The 25039-nt window shown below is 50.1% G+C and overlaps 1 protein-coding gene across 3 annotated transcripts in view; it reads right to left on the bottom strand.

Annotated features, from left to right (window-relative positions):
* The window catches only part of PHF14 (PHD finger protein 14), a 122460-nt gene that overhangs the window by 19464 nt on the left and 77957 nt on the right, over positions 1 to 25039 (bottom strand). For 2 of the 3 annotated variants that reach the window (XM_044679450.1, XM_044679449.1), the window contains exon 17: positions 19424 to 19541. In XM_044679450.1, coding sequence (XP_044535385.1) covers positions 19424 to 19541 — 118 coding nt within the window. Of the gene's footprint in view, positions 1 to 18897; positions 19079 to 19423; positions 19542 to 25039 lie in introns of those variants that run through there. The other variant, XM_044679448.1, reaches the window with a different exon arrangement.

Raw genomic sequence — 25039 nt, 5'->3', positions numbered from 1 at the left:
CACGTAGTCTCAAATGGGGCTTTGTCAGCTGCTTCTGCAGACTTTGTGATGGTGGCACACTTTACCCCTTCTGGGGGTGCCCTGAGGGCAGATGGATAGAAAGAGGGGGCAGCAGGCGTTCGAGTGACAAGAAGGATGAAGAAATGGAAAATGGTCGGGATGCAGGATTCTGGTGGGGGGGGGGCATTCATGGAGATGCCCACCAGGCCAGGCAAGAACCTGCCTTCCGGAGCAACTGCCACTGCTTTGGCTATAAGGCAGGCGGACTTCTGGCTCCTCCTTGGGCAGCAGGTCACCTCAGGGCCAGGACAAAGCACTGGAGGAGAGTCTGAGTCAGAAACTGCCACAAGATCTAAAATGGGTTTGTTATAGAGAAAAAGAAATGGGGAAAACAAGTTTTTATAAACAAAGCAGAAAGAGGACTGTTCTTCCTTTTCCAACCTAATTAGCATGTCCAAAACCAAACAATTCATTAGTTAACTTAAAAATCACTAAATTCTGATCCTCTGGGTTGTTAGAATTATAATTTTCAAAGAGAAGCAGCATCCGACTAATGAAAATAAAGCTAAGTATCAGGACAAGAAATAACCCCCCTTAACTTAAAGGGCTGGGCTGCTTTTCACACCCCCCCCCAATTTCCTTTATAGATACTTAAAAAATGCCAGCTGTGTTGCCGTAAAACATGCTGGCAAACAGAGCAAGTCCCTTAACTTCTAGCCTGCCTCTGTCTCCCCAGCTGTAACATGGGGATAAAAAGGTGCCTCCTGAGCCAATGAGATATTTGCCGTTTCGCCCAGGGCCTAAAGCAGTCTCCCTTGAGTAAATCTCCGTCCCCTCCCCCTCCCAGGGAGCCCCACTTTCCTCCAGAAAACAGATTGTGAAAAACCAGCTCAGATTTTCCTCTGCGGAAGCGGCCCAAGTGGAGGCCGTGTCCCAAAGGCCCGAGTCTTTAGTTTAGTCGTCCTGGATAGCATCTTAATCTGAAGACAACGACTTTGCTGGAGATCTCCGCTCCTTTTCCGATGCTAATAAAATGATCCTATTTATTAGGCAGGAAAAAAGAATTCTTGGGGGAAAAAAAGTCCTGCAAGCATGTATTGCGGCTCTATTAATGAAGTCATTAATCTGATGGCAGCAAATGCAGTAAGAGTCATTTCCCATTAGCGATCTCTATGGTAAATGTAACTGCCGCTGCATTAGCATATTTCATTATCAAATACTTCCTAAAATGGTACATTTAACTATATTTATTTGATTAGAAAAGCGCTTCTTATAAGAAGAAGTTTGGCAAAATGTATATCCAGGCAGAAGATTGTTTTGGAAGAAAAATGCTCTCCCATTACCCAAAGGCTCAGATGTTGCTCACGTATTTCTATGGAGTGGAAAGGGCCTTGACTCTGGGTCAGAGGCCCCGAGTTCAAATCCCGCCCAGCACATTGGCTGTCTGTTACCCCCATGGCCCAAGCCCATAGTGTGTCTGTTCTCTAGCTGGCTGGTTTCTGGGGACGAGGGAGTTAAACTTGCCACCAATATTTAAATAGGCTCCTCGCCCCCTCCTGTAATTCCTGACAGATCTATTTTCGAGAAGTAAAATGCTGATGTTATCTGGGTTATAAGCTCCCTGCTGAAATGATTTAGGGAGTTTTTCTCTCGCACAATAACAGGCTAAGGTCTTTCTTTCTAAGCAATGAATTACAGTTGACACCTCAAACCTATTCTCTTCTATCTCCGAGTTCAGAAAAATGAGAAAACATAAATATTTATTCTTTGGAGAGGACACAGATAAAAAGGACCCACTACGGGAGGATGAATAATCGTGGCGTCCGGCCGTCCTCCCCGTTCTAAGAGGAAAGGGCGCCCTGCGCTTCTCTCGGGTTCCTGTTTGATGCACCTACCTATGTTCTTGAGCAAATACGAATTCAGCCCATCGATCGGATCTGTGAGGTATTTAATGGGTGTTTGGGGCTCGGGGTTCAGGGCTGACAATAAAGTCGATGGCGCTGCCTGCTCCGCCCTCCAAAGGAAGAAAGATTCGCTGCCTCTTATTGGAATGACTGTGGAAGGACAGCGAACTTGAGGCGGATGCTTTCTCTCCAAGCAGGTAAGCTTTTCCATACACTTCCATCTTAGTGCCCGGGGCTATTTGTTCGAGAAAATAGTTTAACTGGCTCTTCCTAATGCTTCCAATCCTATGTTCGATTCCCCTCTACGGCAGTCACCCTCTACCGGCACCAGCAGGCTGCATGGAGTCAGGAACGACAAAGGAAGAAAGCAGAAAGAGAAAGAAGCCCCTCCAGGGGGCCGGACCCCCCCCCCAGACCCCAAAAGTGGCCCTTGGGCTCAGCCACTTGGCCCGCCCACCGCCACAGAGGCTTCCACCTGGCCACGGGCTGCCCCGCCCCTCAGGAGGTTCCCGTAAGCGCAGGTGAAGAAAAAACGAAAATCTAAACCAGATTTGTTAGAACTTTATTGTCGTGACTAACGATGGCCGGCAGTGGGAATCGGAATTCAATGAGGAATGAGTGTGGCTGCAGATACTTCTCACTCCTTCAAGGACACAGATCTTACCGGAGGCTCCCCCACCAAAAAGGGAAAGGGTCCCCAAGGCGACATGGAGGCAGGGCCACAGAGGGCAGCTCGTGCGTAGACTTCAAACCACGGCCTTAAAATGCAGGGAGAACCTTGAACTCCCGCCTTTATGGGGAAAGCACAAATTCCAAACCTGTGCAGGCCTTTCTAGCCGACAACCCACTAATGGTTACTTCCAAAGGCGATCCGACAGCCCACACAGTGGAGAGCATTCTCAGCGGCTCTCCTTGTCGTGGCAAAGAACTGGACATCTCAGGGCTGCCCTCGGCGGAACCGGCTGAGGAAGTCGTGGCACGTGTTGTGCCCCACAAGGAACAATGAATGAGTTATTTTTGAAAAAACAAAACAAAACAAGGCCGGGAAGCTCTCTATGAAGTGATGAAGAGCGACATGAGCCCGGGGACTTGCTGAGACCCCCCAGAGAAATGGGGAGACCCAGAGCAAGGTTTCTGTGGGTGCTTCTTTGACAGAGGATTTACAGGTCATAGATGAGAATTAATCGGCAAGGGAGGAAGAGGAGAACACAGGACCTGAGGCCAGGAGACCAGGGAGACCAAGGGTCCACTAGGAGCCCAAGTCACCCTCGGTTAGCTCAGGAAGGGCAGTGTTGAGTCCAAGTGAGCTTCACTTCTCAGCTTCTGTATCTGCTTCTCCAGGGAGAGCTGAAACTCATGGACCAGTCTGAAAAGCTAAAGGGCTACACCGTCCCACTTCCTACTTACCCAGGTGGTGAGAAATGCAGTATAACCAGCACCTTAAGCCAGCCCCGTGGCACTTTGGGCATTTACAACCAGGTCAGGACAATACTGACTAGCCACACAAGTGCCCAGAGGATACTTTACTGTTTCAACAATAGCAATGATTTTTTTAACCCCTTACCTCCTATCTTAGAATTAATACTGTGCATTGGTTCTAAGGCAGAAGGGTAGTAAGGGTAGGCAATGGGGGACAAGTGACTTGTCTAGGGTCACACAGCTAGGAAGTGTCTGAGGCCAGATTTGAACCCAGGACCTCCTGACTCTAGGCCTAGCTCTCCATCCACTAAGCCACCCAGCTGCCCCTTTTGTTTTGTTTTTAAATATTCCTGATTTCTCTAAGAACTATGCATGTGGGGGCAGAAATAATGGGGAGATTTGGTATGCTATAAACACAGCAATGGGCCCCTCCATTCCTCAGAAGGATCCCAACAAAACAACTTCCATTCCTTCACCCTGAGAATTCTTTATTTTGTCTCCTGCTTCTCTCAGTGTGTTGGATCGTGCTCTCTTTCTTTCATAAAATTGGGGAGGGGGCTACAGGTCAATAGTCTCACATCTGAAATGCACCAATGAGTACAAGGGGGTTGGATGGTTGGTTTGAAACACAACTTTTTCCCTCCATCTAGTTTAGAGTTAAGGAAGGCTCCATGGAAACGAAGGCACAACAAGAACAAGAAACCTGGGCTTTGTTTGAGACAGAATAATTATTGTATCCAAATTTGGCTTTTACGTGGACTACATTCTTTGGATAATTCCTCTTTCCTTTCTAGGTTTACTTCACATTCCTCATGTAAACACAACCTTGGTGTGCCTCTAGTTAATAAAATCATTTCCGTTAGTAGGTAATCTTTAGTACTGAATCCTTCAAGTAAAGAAAATATTAAAAAAATAGAACTACAGAAATTCGGAGCTGGAAGCAATCTTGTTTACGATTTAGTCTAAACCAGGGGTTGGCAACGTATGGCTCTCCAGCCATATCTGGCTCCACCTCCCGACCTGCCAGTCCGGGCAGAGCCCCAGATGTGTCCCATATTCCAGTGCCTTCCGCCTCCATCCTCCTCCTTCCACAGGCATTTATGGCTCTCACGGCCAAAAAGGTTGCTGACCGTTGGTCTAAACCGACTTTGAACAGGGATCCCTTCCTGTAACATCCTCAGAAAGTGGCTGACAGAGCTCCAGACTACCTTTTTCCATGTGATGCTTCCCCAGATCCCCCCAGCTTCAGCGCTCACCATCCCAGCTTTGTCATTAACTGTCCGACTTATTCCATACACAGGTAGGTCTATGTGTGTGTGTGATGGAGGCTCCTGGAGAGCAGGGACTGTTTCACATCTTGTCTTTGTGTGCCAGGTGCTCACTAAACAGCAGGCATTCAACCGATGCTGAATGATTGACTGGTCCAGCCTCCATGAGAATACCTCTGGTGGAGGGAGGTCCCCCTCTCTCTCCAAGCAGCCCCTTTCCCCTTGGATAACTTCCCTAGTCCCACTGCTTTTCATGGCCACCGTGACCACATGGGTTACAAATCCAGGCGTTGTGCTCTAATACCATCCCAAATCTAGCACAAAGCGGCCATGTTGGTTTTTCAGTTGTGGCTTCCTTCTGGAAATGCCCACCGACCAACTTGGAAAGAGCATATTCTTGGATCTGGCACCAACTGAAGGGATGCTTTCAGACGCCTCCCTCACCACTCACCTTTGTCCAATTCTCTAAGATCATTCCAAGCACACTGAAAAAAATGGCTCAGTTACCTCAGCACCCAAGATGCCAGGCAGGACGTCTGGAGCCCACTGAGGGCAGTTGGAGTTTCTCTTAGCATCTCCCCACTCCTTTGACATGCCCAGACCCCGCTGTGAGCCCTACAGAGCCACCCTGGCAGGGGGCACAGGCATCAAACAAGAGGCCACCTGTCGGCTTTGCTTTCTTACTGTCAGCTTTTCCCAATTCCCGAGGCATCTGTTATTTCTCCATATTCTCATGAAGAGGGAAACTCTCCCATATAGGAGACTCAAAAGTTAAAGTTTCTAATGGGATATGCTGAAAAATGGACTTTGTCACTAAGTATTTTTCTTATGTGGTTGCCTGTTTGTTTCCCTGTTCAGGATCAAATCTGGATTCCCAGCACCAGGAATGACTCTCTCAATAGGACAATCTTCATCTAAATGGAACATCTCTTTGGAAAGTCCTTTAAAATATGATTTCAAACCAACGGCTCCACATTTCTATTTGCATTTAATTTCCCCTCAATACTAAATTCATCAGAGTGTGACAATTAATTAACTTAATTAGGCTAACTTAATTATGCTCTTTCATAGGTCAATATGTAGAGCGACTCAGCTTAACAGGCGAGCTTGCAAAGTTAATCTTCTCACCTAATGCAAACGATGCCAAGTCATGTATGGAATATCTTCCACCTACCAGCCGCGGCGGCCCGAGCGTCCTCAAGGGCAGAGGGTGGGAGAAGGTCGAGTCCATGCAAGAGCCTGGAAACCAGGAAGACTTTCAACCCCACATTTTAAAGCGAGGATTCCTGTTGTTCTTCCAGCAGACAAAATGGGCAACAACTGGCAATGCTCTCAGCGACTCAAGACCAGCTCAAACTTAATTACGTGAGCTGAGCCGAAGCCCTGACTTGACTTATGGACGCTTGGAAAATAGCCTGGCCTTAGGCCGAACCCTCCCGGGGCTTCCCTGTGCCCTGGACTGGCCGCACTTGCCCCCAATGCCTTTGATTTGACAGAGGAACTACTCTGTTCAATAAATAGTGATGCTCGTCGCCCAGTTAAGAACACGGGAACTCCACATAACCTGGCACAGTCCCCAAAAATGTCTGTTTCCACAGTAAAATGTTCGATTATGACGATCCCGGAAACATTCTTGGTAAAGGCTCTTCCGGAGGCCAGAAATGGGAAGATGGATGTGGAAGGCCAGCGGTGCCAGCTCCCACCCTAGCCACTGCCGCAGCCCCTTCTGTGGTGGTGGAGGGCCCAGGAGGAAGAGGCTTGGGACCTTTGGGGGGTGGCGGCTGGGCAGGAGAAGTGGAGCTGTTCTCGGTTCTGAGAAGCACCAACATGGAAGCCCACAGGAACAGAAAGGAAGGTGGGTTCGGACGGGGGTATCTGCTCCAGCTTTCCAAGCCTTAGTTCCAGTCACGGCTACACAGTAAAACCCGCCTCAGGCTCCCAAGCCAAGGAGTCTCTAGAACACAGCCTTGGAAAGAGCTCCTGACGTTCTTGATGTTCCAAGGGATGTTCTCCGTTCTGCCTGGGAAAATGAAGTCTATCAGACTTCTGCCTGAGGAGGCACATTACAAAGAAAATCTGAGTTTCCCAACAGCAGAATCAGCTCTAAAAAGCCATGAGGGAAAAAGCCCAGCAACCATTAGACGCTCACACGTGGTTAGGTTAATATTTTAATTTGATTCTAAATTAAATTCACTAAATGAACAAGAACTTAATCATGAAAAAATAAAATATTCAAGTAGTTTAATTAAAGGAGTTTAATTTGCAGCTCCCGAGAACAACATTTTTTAAAAAGCATAGCTATGCTGGGAAAATGGGGGTCTTAAAACTGCATTTATAAGAGAGGAGATTCCAGTGAAAAGAGCCATCCTTGGTTATTTCGAGAGCTTTGCTGGTTTAATTCAATGAGGCGCGTGGTTTTCCTTCTGAGCCCTTCCGTGATTTCTCCTGAAATCTCTTCTCCTCCAGGAAAGCGGTCAGAAACCTTCCAGGGCCGACACTATCCGGGTCTGAGCGCCTCCCCCGCATCCGTCGCCTCCTAACGAAGTTATCCTTCGGGGTGAATCTCAAGTCTGGGCCGGCCCCACGTCTGCAGGGCAGCTCCCTGAAGTTCGCACACTGCGTGGGTCTTGGGCTCCTTAGAGGCCGAGGAACAAACTTCCCTGGAAATGAAGAGGTCCGGAGCACCTGCTGGGTCTCTGGACAAGGGGCAGACGCAGCTTCTGTCCAAGCATCCACGTGGGAAGGCGTTCCTGAAGCGCCTGCCGAAGCCTGTGGGCAGACCTCCTTAGCCCCGAGGAGGGGGGGGGGTCGTGGTGTGCCTCCAAAGACCGCTTTTGCCCCCCCTGATCTGTTGCCATGCCGGTAGCAGCCCATTTTGTGTTCTGGGTTCCAGGGCTAAACAGGAATGGCAAATGCCAAAGGCAAGCACACAGTGACATTTAGGAGAAAACGAAGCTAGTCGTTTTCTATTCCCTCTTCTTGGGGGGCCTTAGGGGAGCCCCAAATTGTCTCCAACTGCCAGTCAGCCCTCCCACATCCCCAGCCCAGCCCCTGGAGCCGTGCGCTCTAGCCCAAAGGCAGGGAGCCTTTCCTCTGGGTCTCTGGAGAGATTTGGTCCCAATTCACATCCCGTCGCTGGACGCCAGGCTCTAGGTTCTACCCAAGTCACCGCATTTTAAAATAAATCATCTGCACTTAGAAGGAGCTTCGGCCTCCTGGCCACTGTCTGAAGGCACCCATTTGACAGAGAAGGGAGTCTGGGCTCGGCCAGGGTCACGGGACGCCGAGGCGGCGGCTTCTTTCCCCCCTTCCCCAGCACGGAGGGCACAGGGGTAGCCAGACAGACAGACAGACAGACGGGCTTTCTCCAGGCCGCTGACCTCTGGGAGCCCCCCCCCCCCCCAGGACGCTCACTAACATGCAGAAAAAGCAGCTCTGCGCCGGTCTGCTCGCCTCCTGGTTGCCGCGCACACTCATGACAGAAATGCTGAATCCACTTCAGACTGAAGGCCCTATTCAGAGAGGACCCGTGATTGAGAACGTGCTGAAGGAGTATCTTCTTCCGTTCGTCTTTCCTCGATTTTTATTTATTCACTTTGCACATTTGGTCCGAGTAGGGAGAAAAAAATGCTTGAGAAGCGGCAAGGCATCTGCCAATAGCCTGGGTGCGCTGGAGGAGAACCGAGCCCAGAACGGCCACCCCCAAGCCCAAGGGGGCCTTTCCCCTCCTCGGCTGCCACTCAGAAAAACCCGGGATGAACCTGGCAGCCGGGTAGGCCCTGCGGTGCCCGTTGGCCATCCACACACACACACAGACGAGGCCTGGCCACGCGGCCAGAGAAGTACCAGGAATGCTGACCAACGTGCGGAGGGGGCGTTCCGGCAATGACATGCAGCCTAACTGGCTTCCTTCCCCGTCCAGGCAGTGTTTCATGCTTCCAAGTGATCCAGGACCCACAAAAGGGGGTTCTGAGCAGAGACTCTTGGGGGAAGGAGCCTGGCAGCCACCCAAGACACAAAGAAACAAGTTGTAGAAGGTTCCCTGAGAAACGACAGGAAGAGAATGGGTAGAGATGCCCGCTTGGGGGCTCCTGCAATGGGATCCACAGGATGGGGCAGGGAGGCAGCCACATCATGAAGAATCTACCAAGGGGCACAGCTGGGTGCCTCAGTGGATTGAGGTCAGGAGGTCCTGAGTTCTTGTCTGGTCTCGGGCACTTCCTAGCTGTGAGACCCTGGACAAGTCACATAATCCCCATTGCTTGGCCATTCCTACTTTTCTGTCTGATTCTAAGAATCTACAGTTTGGTGCCTGACCTGCTAAAGGGGAGGCTAGGAATGGAGGCCCATTTTAGCAAGCAGGGAGTAGAGAATCATGCCATGAGATTTCTTTTTCCCCTTCAGTTTTACGGATTATAATAATGCTCAGAGGTATCTGGAGAAGGAGGACGTCTGGGTCAGAAGTGCTAGAATGTCTGAGTTAGAAACATCAAGTCACTCAGTGAGGCTTTGTGGGAAGGATGTCTTTGAAGATGCCGGTATGCAGAAAAGGGGTGGCAATCGCTCCCCAGAAACACTCCGGAGGGCTCAGGCATGGAAGCCTACCAAGGGACCTACTTAAACCCTTCTGACAACTTAGAGCTGGCCCTGATCTTTTTGGTCTTCGGGGTGGCAAGAACTTGGCCACGTCCTCTAATAAGCCCCCACTTACCCTAGCATTCCTCACTGCTTCTATTCTTTGAGCTAAATAATCCTCTCCTAATAGGTCCTATTCTTCAACCTTTAATTATCGTCATTTCTCTCATAAAGGGTTTTAGAAATCATTAAAAAACACTTAAAACCCCAAACCTCTGCCCAGAAGTCTCATGGAATAGAACAATTTATCTACATTTTCCTTCCATAACTCATGAGTAGGCCCTGGAAGGGTCCTGGAAATAATGGCTCCAAATAAGCTTGTTTCTAGGAAGCTGAAAAGAGGGGAGGTTCTGGAGACAAGAGTCCCCACTGGCCACTGGTTGCTGCCCTCAAAATGGGGCCATTTGGTGAAAAGGGACAGTCAGGCTGAAACGGCTTCAAGAACATTCATTAGGCGTCTTCTGCCGAGCTGGTGGTTAAGTGGAAGGTCAAAAGCAGGGGGCAGTTTGAAGAGAAAGCTTCAACCACTCATAGGAAAGACCCTAATCTTGGCATTTCCCAAAGCTCTTCAACTAGCCACTGAGCTCGCAGTGGGCAAATGCCCCTAATGCCTTGGGGTTGTCAGAGGCGCATCCAGGCATGAGGCAGTGCTGGAAAGAGGCCTCTGTGAGGTGGAGGGAGGGCTGAAAGATGGGCACTGAAGAGGACATCTGGCGTGGCCCCTTCACATTACATGAGGTCCAGCCAGCGATCAAGAAGTGAGAACTGAGCTCCATTTAAACTCTGCTCCAAAGAGGCAGCTCTCCCCAGTGAGTGTGGGTCCAGAGGGATGAACAGGGCACTTGGGAAGGCCATGGAGTCAAGCCCTGAAGGGTGACCTGAGAGAAGCAGGAGGGAGAGCAGCCACAGGAGGCCAAGAGCAGTGCCCCAAGTACTGCCTGTGAGGAGGAGGATGAAAGGATGAAAGGGGACCTTAAGGGGGGGGGGGGGGGGGGGGGGGCTAAGAGTCAAGAAGCCAGGAGAAGTAGGAAGGACCTGAGAGGGCTCACTGAGGGCAGGGAGCCAGGGGGGATTGCTGAAAAAAAAGGGTGCCAGGGTCTGATCACACCTAGGCTGGAGGAAGAATGTCCCCTTGGATGCTCTGAGGCAGAACTTGAATCTAGGCCCTCCAATCGCAGAGCCAGCACACTATGACGATCCAGACCCACAGGAGCTCTCATCTCTGAGGTGTATATGACACCCACAGGAGAGAGAGAACCTCTCCTTCCTCCTCTTGATCTATCTGGACAAGGAGATGTTACATGAAGGAACAAACAAGATCATGCAGTCCCAAGTGTGAATCCTCCCGCCTGGAGGCGAGGATGAGAGCTGGGCATCTCTTAGCTGGGAGGAGGGAAGAGAAGGCGTATCCTGGGATGTCTTGGAAGGCAGTGACATGGGAGAGGGACGTCCCAGAGACCCAGGTGAGCAGTCCAGGGCTTGTCTTTGTTGTTTGGGGCCACGTCCAGCACTGGGCACAAGGGAAGCCATTTCCAAAGTGGTTTTCCATCCTGGGCAAGCACATCTTCCCTTGGAACTACGCATGTGCACATCCACATCCTCCCTGTGCACCGGCAAGATGAAAACTCTCTGGTGGCCACGTGTTCCTTTGCAATTATTTGTGACGCCGTAAAAGCAACAAGAAAGAGAGGAGGCGCGTTAGGCCACTCACTGAGCTACCCTGAGCTCACTGCTCTGTGCAGGTCACTCCTGCAGCTTCCTAGCCAACAGGGAACAATTGAAGACATCCAGAGCTGGGTGCTGGCCTTGTCCTTGGGCTGGGTCAGAGTCCAGCTTCCAGCCTCCAGGAGTCACATGAGACGGTGTCCAGAGGCGTCCCGATCCCTGCCGGTTCCAGGCTTGTTCCTAGTCCCATCCAAGGGTGCAGGTAAGGCCGAAATGGATCGCCCAAACTTTCATTTTAGAGGACACAAATTCGTGCCACATTGGGCACTAACTCCTGCCGCCACAGTCCCCTCCTCAGCGATTTCAGCACCAGAGCTGAGGACAGCGCCAGCAGCTCCCCTTCTCTTGGCACTTGGCCCAGCTAGATGAACAGGCCTCCAGGGAGCTCTGCTCACACCATGAACAAGCTTGAGGACTTCCCTCAAATCAGCCTGGAATGTAGTTTAACAAAATAACCAACAATACAGTAAAACGGGTGAATTTCTGGCTAAGTCAATGAAATGGGTTTCTCTTTGGGTCTGCCACCTGAGAGGAACCATCTTCTGGTAGCACCCAGTGCAGCGGGCAGCACAGCAGCGTCTCCAGCTAAGCTCGAAGCCCTTCACGACTTGCCCTGTGCCAGCTCACCCCTTCCATTCTCATTAAGCCCTCGCCTCCTCTCCCTCCACTACTCTTCGATCCAGGAGCCCATGCCACAAATACTCTGTCCTTCCCCACCTCCGCCTCCTCTGCTCTGGCTTCCTCAAAATCCCACGTCCTACAGGACTGTCCTTGCATCGATAACCTGTCTGTATCCTGGCTGTGTCCAGTAGTTCGCATGTAGTCGCCTTAGACTGTGAGCTCCCAGAGGGCAGAGATTGCCTTTTGCCTTTCAACAACCCTGAAATGCAGGCTTCCTCAGCAGCCCATCCCTGTGGATAATGTCCCTATAGACAAATCCTCCATTTGAGGAGGGGGCCAAGGCAGGCCCACGGCACTGGGTGCTACTGGAGATCCTTTGTATGTTTTATTGTCTTCCCTCCTTAGACTGAGCTGCCAGAGGGCAGGAATTCTGCCTTTCTTTGGGCCCTGCGTCCACTTCTACATGTCTTTTAGCCTGTAGTCAGAAAACCCTATTTTCTTTCTCCAAGGCCAAGCTCAAGGGTTCTAATCTGCTTTCAGTTCATTCTTTTTGTTCCTAATAGTTCTGCTTTTTGTTTAAACAGATTCATGTAGCATAAAATAGGGTCGCCCTGCAGGGGCTGCAGGAGCTTTGGGCAAAGGTGCCGAGACTCGGAGATCCTGTTTCAGCTGAGATATCGTCTGCGTCTGTGCTCAGGACTGAATGTTCAGAGTCCCGCTTTCTCTGTAGGGACTGTCGTGCATCACCCCATTGATTAGCCTGGCCAAGGGCTGCCTGGCCCGTGGCCCCTGTGGGTACGATGTGGGGATACCCCAAGCCCCAGAGAGGGGATCCGGGCTGCTGAGAGGGGAGCTCTAGCTTGCAATCTGAATGAAGTCTTGTAGTAAATGCGTAAAAACATTGGGTTGGGGGTGGATCTGTTGAGGAAATTTCCAAGGAGAAAGCTAGAGATTTCTGTGAGGAGAATGAAGCCATCAGGGCGGGGGGCAAACAAGGAAACCCTGTCACAGAGATCAGTTTGCACTTCATGCCCACGGCTTCATTCTCATTCCCGGCTGGCCTAAATGAAGGCTCTTTAAGCGGAAGCCTAAATGTGCTGATCACTTGAGCCAGGTAGAAACCGCGCTACGACCGGATGGAGAAAAGACCGTTACCAAGTCTTCAAACTGTGGCGGTACCGTCCCTGCCATAGCAGAGAGCAGGCTCCCCCGATGCATCTGAGGATCGTTTGTGAACTGCTCTATGGCAAACCCACGTTCCTGAGCCCGCTTCCACTTGGCAGTCCAGCGCTTGGCCTCTGCTGAAGACCATTCCAAACTCATAGAAGGCCTGAAAAAATTGGTTCCAGAAGTCAAAATCCCCGCCACGGGGCAATGAAGGATGGTGAAGGCAGGTTCCGATTTACGAGGGAAGGATTCAGGCTTCCAAATGTTTTCTTACCAACAACCTTGCTACGTGGCAAGATGGTCTTTTTCAAATATTTGAGAATCAGAATTTTGACTAGGTATAGAGAGATTTTGCAGAAAATCACTGAATTCCTGTGACCTTAGATAAGGGGACGCCATCTCCCAACGATCTCGATTGTTTCACACTTTAAGGATTCACTGAATAAAATGCATCGATACCGCTTGAACTTTTCAAAGTGACTATAAAAAAATGTAACCTCTATAAGCATACACTAAAGAGTTTCAAACCACTGAAGCAAATAATCATTTGTAACCATTATCAAAAGGTACATTTAGCAGAAAACCCAACTTAATTCCCATTAGAACCTAACAGTGCGACATAAACCTTTAAGAAACCTTCAGAGAAAACATTAAGAATTCCTGCAACTTGGGTGACCAGATTTTAGATTACAACATGTTAATATGGTGTAAGAGAACTCGAGAGCAGCATACTGACGGCAGCAGCACCGAGTGTCCCATTACCTGCAGGCCTTGGCCAAAACTGGACACATTAACACGGGAGTCAAGGTCTCGCTTCCAAAGTTCATAAACTCTTTAATAGCCCGCAGTGTTAGCTGAGAATCTAAGAATGAATGGCAAAGGACCTCTGGAGTATCTTGTTCCCTAAGCAGATCACAATGGATTGAATTTATTTGGAATCTAACATTGTCAAAGTTCTGTTCTCAGGCTGCCTAGACCAAGGAAGGCCAGCCTAAACTGTTTTGGCCAAGAGATAAACAATGTGGCTGGCCAACTGCTAGTTTCTGTTCAGAAATATCAAATTTCAAACTTCCCCATTGGCGTCCCATAGCAAAAGGAAAAATCAGAGTTCGATCAAATACACCGCTTAATAGTCAAAAAAATTCCATGCCCTGATCCCTTCTCCCAGCATCCCCATATTTGTTTGATGGACTAGTTTTTCCTAGGGTGGCATAAGCAATTCATGCCAGCTCCTTTAATAAAGTGACTTATTTAAGGGAATCATAAAACTTGAGGTCAGAAAGGGACTCTGGGAAACCATTCCCTCCGCCCTCTCCAGCCCTCACCTTCCAGTTGGAGAACCAACTTTTATCAGTTCAATTCCTGATCCCCCATTCTTTCTGCACCCCCTTTTTTGTCAGAACATGTTCTCCCAGTACATTTCTCAAAGCTGACTCCTTTCTACCCCCAGTCATTCCCTAGAGGCCCTCGATGACCACCAGCCTACACTAACTAAGGCCTCCAGTCACCCAACTCGGAGTAACTTTTCTAAACACTCCTCCACTCAATCAATTCCAGTGTCTACCTGCTCCAGCCAGTATCCAACACAACTCCTCAGGCAGGGAAAGGAAGCGGGGATGCCCATTTCTCCCCTTCAGGCATTGGCAGTCCCCAGGCCTCCCTGCCTAGAAGGTCTTTGTCCCTCTATTCCCCCCTTCATGCCCCCTGATGCTCTCCTGCCAGCCTCTACCAATACCCCTTCTCCCCAAGGCCTTTCCCAATAGCCCTGGATGCTGGGGTTCTCCCCTGTCCGGCTCGTACCCATCTTACATAGAGGTAAGTATATGTGGTGGGGAGATCCTGGAGAGCAGGGGCTGCTTGACTGTTGCCCTGGTATTCTTAGGCCTTCCACAGTGTCAGGGAACTAGCACACACTTAACAGATGTCTGTTAATTGCTATTCTAAAAAGAATGTTATTGATGATGCTGCTGGTAAAAAAAAAAACCCTTCTGCTCAGAACGGAATTAGAGTTGGTCACTTCTTGGGGAACATTCTCTGATGACAGCTCCAGAAGAACCCTCCAAGGCCTCAGGATACTTTTCACCTGGGAAGAGAAGTCCTCGGGCTGTCCAAAGCCGTGAGCACCCCTTCCCAGGCTGGGTTGCTAACCTGGGAGGGTGCCTTTTCTCTGCTTCTGTCTCCCTTTCTCTTTTTGTATCAGACGGTGCCTTTTCCTCTAAAGATGTGTATGTGTGTGTGTGTGGGAGGATCTTCTATTATTCTAGAAAGCCAGCCAAGCCCCAAACGGTGCTCCCAATCCAGCTATTCCCCTTGGCCTTCTCCCCATCGGCTCGACTTCCTGCACTGGGGCCCTCTCTGCTGCCACTGTTTCAGCCCCCTACTTGCCACCCCCGGAACAGGCTCGTCAACCCCTAAGAAATCCTTTTAGAGGCAAAGCCCTGACTGACCGCAGTGGGGTCCAGCTCTCTCTAGCCAGCGGGAAGAAATGAATCAATGGAAGACACTTCCTGGCAGCCCTACTAGGAGGTGGGGAATGTGGTCAGCCACACTGGAGGTCTTCGCCATGATCCCTGCTCCGTAGGACAGACAGCATGCTGCCCATCAGGAGGGGATTTTACATTTGACAAAGTGATTTCTTTCCATCCATAATCAAGTGGAGAAACAAATTTCAATCCAACATCAAATAAAGTGCCCGAGGCCAAATGAGCATTTAAATTACACATATAAAAGCTAGTTTATGAGCAAGTTAAATGCTTTAGTTTTAAAAGACATTTGAAAGATAATTCATTTTTATTTCATATTTTTAATAAATCTTAATAATGAATAAAACCCAGACATTCAATTTCCAACCTTACCTAGCTCAATTAAACTTGCTTGTTTAATGTATTGCAGCAAGTTAGACCTTTGAGAAACTGGCCTGACCTCTCCTCGGAGAATGACCACTTTGCAGTCGTCCCCCATCTTCTCCCCAAAGCACATGCTTTGGGGCTTCCAGGCCACCTCTGGAGGGGCCCTCGAGGAGCATTCTAAGACTCCAATTCATAACTAATCAGCACTAACCGAGGCAGCGTGGCCCAAAGATCAAACAGGAGCAAAGGGAATCAAGTCTCCAAGCTGTACTACCCAGCTCCTCAGAAAACAGACCTTAAGGCAAGGCAAAAACCCAGAAAAGCAACAAGCACAGGCCCACCAGAACCAAGCAAAGGCCACTTAGGCTCATGCCTGCCCAGGCCTGCCTAGTGGACAAAACAACACAATAATGGCGCCCGGAACCAAGCAGGGCATCATCATCCGAGATCAACTCCGAGGCACAGAGATGAAGGAAATGGCGCCTGCCTTCACTCCTCACCACTCCCTATCCTTGGTTTACAGCTAAAGAAAACTCAAAGGCCCCAAGATTCCATGGCTAAAGAGGAATCTCAAGCCCAAACAGCGGCTGATCCAAGGGCCCAGAAATGAGGCGGCAATGGCACAAATGCATGGGAATCTGCCGACTACCTCGGGTAGGAAATGAGGCCTCCGGGAAGAAGGAATGGGAACACAGGACCAACCAGGCTGTGCCCCAGGAGCGGGTCCAGAAAACGAGGGCTCAGAGGAAGGGGGGATAGAGACTGCGAACCCCAGGAAGATCCTTCTGGAAGAGGGTTAGCTCTGAAAAAGACAGCTGGCATGCCACCATCCTGGGACTCTCAGCCTTGTCCTCCCCCAAGTGTGCCCTAAAGGGCAAAGCGTCCATTCTCACTGCCCACGGAACATCATTGGGCATCCACCATCGACCCATGGGTCTCCTTTTCTATCAGGTGTTTTCTGGATGTCTTTGGCGGCTCTCCTCCATTCACAGTCCTCTGTGGTCCTGCCTGTGCCCCTCTCCTCCCCGCCAGGAGCCCCAATAGTACACTCTCTGGGATAACCATGCCCGTCCTCAGAGACGGTCTTACCCCATGCTCTGCTGCCCTGCAACAACACTGGCAGAATACTGCTGTTAAAAACAAAGGTATTTGTTTTCCTGGGACTTTTGGGGTCCTTACAAGAGCTCTGTGATTTTTCCAAAGGCAGGCCAACTCACTCCCCGCCTCCTCTTCAAGTCTGGGCCCAATATCTGTCTGGTGCACTCACGTCTTGGAAGATCCTTCTGGGTTTCCAACCAGATGGGTCTCAGAGGAGCAACAGATGTGCGACGCCCTGGGACTTGATGCAGCCACCAGAATGGAAGCCACAGACTTCTCCCTGGCAGTTCTGGAGGACTATGGTCAGTGAGAGGGCAGGCGCTTTCTCTCAGCTGGACTAAACTGCTTTTCTAATTCTGGTCTGCGTGGGCAGCCCAGGGACCCTCAAAGGGAAGAGGAACCATCCCGTCTAAAGTGAGAGCATCGCCAGGCTTGGGGAGGCTCCTTTGCGAGCGAGGGAAGCAATGGCATTAAAACAAAGAGCTCCTGAGTGTATTTTGGTTTCTGGGTGGTCTGCCCCAAAGGCTGATGTTCTGGGAGATAACTCCCCTCAGACTTTGGTGGTGGGCGCCCCATTACACTGACGTGGCAAGCAGAGGACGAGCAGAGGAGTAGCTGCCCTCGTGCCCTGCAGCCAAGTCCTAGCTAGTCTGTTGTCTGACGGACAATATGAAACAGGAATGAACTGCCCAGATGAAAAGGAGGCTGCCAAGAGTCTGGGCATCCTGGGGCACCCCGAGAAAAGGCAACCAGCTGTAAAGCATAGGCAGAAGGCAGTTTCGGGACCAGCACAAAGCCTAACGGTGTCTGACACTTCCCTGGTATGGAAGAGTCAAGAGGGTCCTTTAAAAAGGGTGACGTGGGGCAGAAGCAGGAGTTGGCCCAAAGAAGCAAGCTCTAGGAGACGAGAGGGGCACAACCAGGGCTAAGACAGCCACTCAGAGCCTCTGAGACTCAGATGCCCAAGTGCAAAAGTGGGATAGTAACACGAGGGCATTTACAGAAGGCTTTACAAATATGTTCTCACCAGAGTCTGACAACAGCTCTGGGAGGCAGGGGCCGTTATCATGGCTATTTTACAGTTGAGGAAACCAAGGCAGCCAGTTTCAGAGGCTTGCCAAAGTCACCAAAGCAGTAAGTGTCTGAGGCTGGACTTGAACCCAGGTCTTCCCAACTCCGGGTTTCCTGGGCCACCCAGATGCCCTCCTCACCTGTTAACAGCTGACCCACCGGGCTGTTTTGGAAGATTCAGTGAGGTAATATGTAAACAGAGGATTTTGTAAGCCTTAAGTTCTTCTGTCCACGTGAGCTGTTTAATGGCTCACCCCAAATCACACAGTTAAGGAAATGGCAGAGTGGAGAAATGCCCCAGATCTCCACAACGAGCCCACCTCCGGCTGCCCACTAGCTTCCTCTTATGTACCACAACTGGAGCCGGAGCCTTAGAAGAAAAGGCCACATTTGCAACAGTAAACCCACTGGGCAGCCAGGTTCCTGCTGACCTCCTCCCCAGGCACTGGCCAGCCCGAAGGCTCACTTCCTGGAAGGGAGTAACACCCCCAGGAAATGTTTATCAGAGTTCTTTCAGGAGATGGCAGACACAGAGGAAGGAGGTTTCTCCAGCACTCGGAACTCCACAAAGCTCTTTTACCACATTCCCAGCTCACAAGCAGCCGATGAAGGACACATTTGTTGAGGGGGAGACAGACAGACAGAGACAAGGGGGGGGGGGGAGAGAATGAGTGTGAGAGGGAGGGAGGAAGACAGAGACAGAGACAGAGAGGAGAGAGAGATGGAATGAGCAAGAGAAAGGGAGAGACAGATAGGGAGGGAGGGAGGGAGGAAAAGCGTGAGAGACACAGACAGACTGGGGAGGGTGTGGGAGGAGGGAGACAGATGCAGAGGCCACACCGGGGTTCTAGCTTTCCTGGCTGGTCAGAAAGCCAAGTGAAGTAGCGACTGCCCCGAGACTAGGCACCGCATCCACTCTGGTGCCACCCCAATGGGGAGCAGAGAGCATATGGAGCTCAGACTCCGCCCCTTGGAGGACGCCCCGCCCCTTCCCGCCTCTCCCGGAGGGCTGGCCCGGGCTTGCCCGCAGGCGCTCCCTGGATCTGATCCGGGAGGCCCAGAGAGGCTCAGGAGAGCCCCGGAAGCTGGGCCCCAGAGCCCTCACTTCGGCGACGGAGGACGCTCCAAACTAGACCCACGTGAGCTCAGTACAAGTTTATTGGTTCCGGAATGCGTACAGTACACTGCAGCACAACACGGGCCACTAGGGGCCTGGGACGCCATCGCCGGGCTGCTCTGAAGAACCGTCCGGGGAGGAGGGGCCGTGGCCTTCGGGCTCTCCTTTCGACACCGCCAATGGCTTATTCTGGCACCGGAACGTCTGGGAGAGGAAGGACCGTGAGCGACAAGGGCGAGTCGGGGAGGGGGCCTGCGCCTTCTCCTCGGGCCCAGGGCACCACCGCCCTCACCCCAGGCGGTGATGGGCGCACGTGAGCACGCAGGCACCACGCCCACACCCACGCACGCACCACGCACGCCCAGCCATGCCCGCCATTCCCTCGAAAGCAAACCCGAGAACAGAGTCCAGGTGCACTTTGCCTCCCTCCTGCTTGGCCGCAGGCTCGCACGCTCGCACGCTCACGCTTTTTCTGGCCGTCCGTCACCAAGAGCCAGGGCACGAGCGAGCGGGCCAGGCGCCTCGCTCCCTGCGAGCTTTCTCACTTACTTTGGAAGACGTGGAGTCACACTCCTGGCATATCCATCCATAGCCTGTTTGCTTAGGAGACTTTTTCAGGGGAGGGTCCAGACAGCCCAAATGGTAGCAGAGTCTGCAGCCATCACACCTGCGGGGGAAACAGGGAGACTGTATTTCTGCGTCAAGAGAAGCGCCGGGCCGAGGCGGGACGAGGCAGGCCGGCCGCCACTGGACTCCCCGATTCTTGCCTCTTCCGCTCCCAGCAGGGGGCCCAGACGACACAGACAAGGCAGAAGCCTGACTCAAGCAAGCAAACAAAGTGCGACAACCACAAGAATACTAACGAGCTCAAACGGCCTGAAAGCTACCACCCAGATGGGGCACTCGGGGTGCCGGCCTCGGGACCTTTGGGGAGCATCTCCTCGGGCGGGGGGGTGGGGGGGGGCGGGACAGGAAGAGGTCGGCACGGCTGCTGCGGAGACCCGGATGTGACTCCGACCTAACAATTCCTCTTCATCCCCCCCAACGCTGCCGGATTGGCTTGGGCTCCCTTGTACCACTGCAGAATGCTGCGATCAATGGCTCGTTGTAAAGAGAAATAAAGCCCAGAGAACTCTGGGGAAAGGTGAGAATTGGAGACGATTCCTGACTCGTAAAAACCTGGCTGGATCCTGCTGCGCTGGCTTTAAACATCGCAGTCCTTCTCCATAAAACTATTTTAAGCGTATTAACGTCTCTTTGGATGGGGTTTGCCACCGACAGTTCACAGAATTTAAACTCTCACATCTCTTGGCGCTGACAGCCACTGTCTGCTAGCAAACAACTGCCTCGTTATGCGTTGTGAAAATGGTCCTTTATCCAAGGGCTGAGGAGGGCTGGAAATGCCTCCGGCTTCTGGGGGAGGGCCCTGCGCCTCCTCCATTTGCCTGCGCCCAGGCTTCTTTTGCCATAAAGGGCCAATTTCTCACCATCCATTCTGTCAGTCTATTTATTGGAATCTCTTGAATGCTGAAATTCAAGCTTCATAAACTAAGGGAACCCCAACCCCTACCCAGACCTCTAAGAAGAAAGGATGGGGGGGGGGATCCTTATCCAAAGGTGAACTGAGTCGTCTCGCCAGCAAAGCAGGCCAGGAGGACTCTGGCCCTCCAAAGACACTAAGGATGGCAACCTTCCAACCCTGTTGTCTCCACTAACCCTGTTCCCTCAAACCTGAGGTCGGAGCTGGGCAAGGCTTCCTACCAGAGAGTACAGGAGCAATGAGATAGTGGAGGAAAGGGCTGAGCTTCTCTGAATAATGCTACTCTGTGCTGCCAAGACTGAACAGTATCTTCCATTTCTAAAACTAAGCTAAAAACATCAGGAGATCCCCCCATTCCTCCAGAAACAAGAAGGACTTGGCAAAGCGTAAATGAGATGCTGCCTCCCTGCCGGCCTGGGCCCTGGCTGAATTTGTTTGAGAGTTCTGGTTCCGTAAGTTGTAGCAAAGGCAGCACAAACCAATGCACAGGGCATTGGCCACAGAGTTGGAGGGCCTGGGTTGGAGTGGGTGGGGCCTTGGGCCTTCCCTACCAAATGGCTGGACTCAGGGGCTCATGTTTTCCTTCCGATCTCCAGCACAGCCCTTCAAGAACGAATGTTTCCAAACAGCCCAACTTTCCAGACAGCTCTATTTCAGTAACAGATTTTTAGAAACCTTATTTTGAACATTACTGCTTCAGAAATATGCCCCTGCCTTCTCCAAGGGCTGTGACTCCCACCTGATCCTTTTCCAGTGACACAGGGTCCTCCTCACTATGGGCACCCAGCACTCTCCTGGACTTCCTTCTGCCTCTTTGCAACTGCCAGTCACTGCTCTTGCTTCTACCTGGGGGCCCAAAAGAACTGCTCTTGCAACCGGAGAGGCCAAGGGTCAGCCTCTTCTTGGGATCTAGGATGTCCCAAGATGCTGGTATTCCAAGCTTGGAGAAAGATCATTAGTGTTTCCTAGCATCACCCCTCCTGGCACAGAGGCCTGGGCCAATCCCAGCTCAGTCAGTGAAGCAGGCATTCCTTGTGCCAAGTGGCTATTGGATATAGGCAAAGGACTGTGCCCTGGGCCATGGAGCCTCTTACTTACTGGGTGACGGGCAACCTCCCTATGCCTGTTTTCTTATCTTCACACTGGAGTCAAGGAAACCAATAGGCTCTGACTCATAGTGGGTTGTGAGGCTCCAATGAGACATGATGGCCAGAGCATTTGGCCCACTCTGGAGCCTCGTCCTGTGTATGTGGCTGGAATTGTTAGTGACACAACCAAGCATCTCAAACTGCTGCTCACACGCAGGGCTCCCTGGAGCATGGGACCCTGAGAGAACGCTCCCTAAATATGGAAGGGTGACAGCATCCAGCAACATCCTGTCCAAGCTTAAGATGGATCAAATAAGGGGGGAGGGGTGTGTGCAAGGCTCTCTTCTGCTTCTGAGAATGATGGCTGGCTGCCCTTCAAGTTCTGACCTCCAAACTGGGGATACTCAATGGATAGGATATTACATTAATGTAGATGGCTGAATCCTACAATCTCTGAGCAGGAAGGGCCCAGAGGCCTCAAGTAAAATGAACCCCAAGAAATAGCCACCAAGTGATATTCCAACTAGTCTTTAAGACCCCCAGGAAGGGGACCCCACAGTCAGCACCACGTGGGGTAGTTCTGACACCAAGGCTAATACTGCCTTTTTGCCACTCCCCCATCCCCAACTATTTGGCCTTCTGAGCCCTTCAGATATTTTGAAGGTGTGATGTCCCCTCCTAAACCTTTTCTTCTCTAGGCTAAACAGCCTCAGTTCCTCTAAATGATTCTCTTATAGGAAGATTTGTGGTTCAGGGAAGAAATCCACTTGTTATGTCAGAGTTATAGAGGAAGGTTATCTCATCTCTTCATTCTCTCTACAATTCCTGCTACTACACTGGTTACTTAGCTGGAGCTTTGAAAATGGCAAAGAGAAATAGGGGTTGCAATGACTAAAGGATTCTTCCAAAGAGAAGGTCTGCCCTTCATATCAACACCCACACAGTCACACAAGAACCACAATGACTGCTGGTGCTCATGGGGTGCTTCATCAGCTAAGATGACCCTCCCAGAAACTCTCAGAGGCAGGCAGGTATGCTTTCCATTCTATGGGTGAGAAAACTGGGGCTCCCAGAAGTTGGGACTTGCACAAGATCCCTCAGAGGTATCCGAGCTCCCAAATCCATGCCTCTCCTAAGCTTAGGACTTTCCCGGAATAAAGAGATAAGGAAGATGGACAGATGGATGATAGATGACATACATGCAGCTAGAGCTCGCTAGATGTGCACATTCCTAGAGATACGTATTTTTATCTATGCAGACAATATGGAAGATTTCAGGTAATCAATGGAATCCAATGGCCAAATAAGGTCAAAAGGAGAGTGTAGTATGATGTGGTGAGTCTTAGGCTCTCTCACAAGGAGTGTGGTCTCTGGGGAAAGGAAGGTGATTACAGGTGGTTAGCTAGACCACATCTGGAGCTCTGCATCCAATTCTGGGCAGCACAATAGAGTAAACCCACTGATGAGGGGGAGACTATGCAGGAGGGCCCCTGGGATGCTGACAGGCCTCATGAGGACCACCCGGAGGAACAGGACTATTGAGTCTAAAGAGAAAACACAGGGGATATAAGACGATAAGCTTCAAGTACATGAAGGACTGACAAATGGATTGGATATGCCTGACCCCAGGAGACAGAATTAGGAGCAGGAAGTAGAAATTCCACAGAGGAAGGTTGGAGGCTTCCAGTAGAGAAAAACTTCCTCCTCCTGAGAGCTGTCAAGAAAGTGGAATGGATTACCTCAAAGAATGATGGGTCTTCCCTCACTTGATGTCTTTCAGCAAAGGTTGGACCTGCTTGTTGGGAACACTGTTGAGGTGATTCTCAGTCAGGTATCAGTCGCTTGAGGTTGCCTCTAAGGTGCCTTCTGATGTTGAAACTACGGGCTTCTTAAAGCAGGTCTTTAACTCTATTTACATGTGGAGGGCTCAGGGCAGCCTATTCTGGGAAGCTGGGTAACAATACTGAAAACACACTGCTCTGTGCGCCAGGACCAGAAATACCCAATGTGGAAGGCCAAGACTCAGTGCCCAATTTCGTAGAAAGAAACACCAAAGACACAAAACAAAGACACCATGAGCAGCCCTACACACCCATCATTCTACTTACCAACAAGGAAGCCCAACAGTCTGTATTAACGCCCTCATGGCTACCCACAAAAACGATTTTGTTTTGGTTACAAAATTCCGTTAGCTGTGGCATGAATAAATAGTCTTCCAGAAGGCATGAAAATAAATACTTTTCTGTAATGGAATCACCTAGCACAAAGCCACCAATTAAAAGCAGACTGAAAGAGCCTAATCTAGTAGAATTTGGGGTTTGGGTTCTTTTAACGTGGAGCATTTACTTTATACAAATGGTCTCATCTTATAAGATGGAAAATTGTTGCATTTCCTCTCTATTGTTATTTTAAATGAAATAACATTTTATTAGAAACTGTCTTATAATAATTGATCTATTGTCGATGGAAAACAATATAATTTAATAAAGATTTAGAACTATTAACCTCTTATACCAACAGAACATATGGCTTTCACATTATCCAAATGTTTATTTGATGCTTTGAGGCTAAAAATATTCAACATCAAGAATAAGAAATGACTTTTATTTTTGAGGATTAGAATAAAGCAGTATCTGGGGAGTGAACAGTATATTACGCTTTTAAGGAAGTGTTCTTACAGCACCAAACTGTGACTCTGCAGATGAATAGGACATATTGGTTTTAACTTGTGGAATGAGGTATAAATTTGACTTCTTTGTCTAATTTCAGAGGGAACCTGATTATTTAATTAATTCGACTGAATCTGCATTCATCAAGATTTCTTAAGGGAGATAAAGTGTTCAGCCTTTTGAGTTTCAAATAAAAAAAATTAATTCCTGCAAAGCTGACTCATGGAATGACCTTGTGTCTGATTTCTTAGGCATTCATTTTCCAAAAGACGATGACCAAACAGAATTCCTAGTCCAGTCAACTTCTCAGAGCACAATAAAGAGAGCGCTCTTGACAAAGAAGAGAAGCAAAATTCAAAAGTGAACTCTTTTGGGTGGCATATAATAAAACTGGGTGAAAGCCAAGTGTTATAGGATTCCCTGAACCCCCCTTTCCATAGTATCCATGACACTGTCCCTCTTTGTCAGTCAGAGGACTTAGCTGACTGACTCACGCAGGGAGACCCCAGGTCATTCCCATTCAATGGCATTTTGGCTATCCCTTTGGTGGAAAATATTTTAGCACTTCTTACATTCAAGCAATCCTATCAGTATTAGAGAAAAGTTCAGCCTGCCGTGTGCAAAAGACCTCACGGTTTAGGTGGTCCAGTCCTCTTTGCAAGAAGTCAGTGTCCCACCGGACTCACTTCCCAAGACTAGGACAGCCCATAACGGGGAGCTAGTTTCAAGCAAATCTGTGAGCCTGGCTCTGGATTGTAAATGTTGAATTCATTTCTTTTCTTTCCACAGTAGAAGTGATACGTTGGATTGCCTGTTCTCCCTCTCAGTTTTAAAAAATGAATACTTTTGTAAAGAAAAAAATTAATCT

This window comes from Gracilinanus agilis, chromosome 5 (assembly GCF_016433145.1).
Source record: "Gracilinanus agilis isolate LMUSP501 chromosome 5, AgileGrace, whole genome shotgun sequence".
Lineage (NCBI taxonomy): Eukaryota > Metazoa > Chordata > Mammalia > Didelphimorphia > Didelphidae > Gracilinanus > Gracilinanus agilis.
The sequence above is the reverse complement of the archived record's forward strand: the minus strand, read 5'-3'. Positions and strand labels throughout refer to the sequence as shown.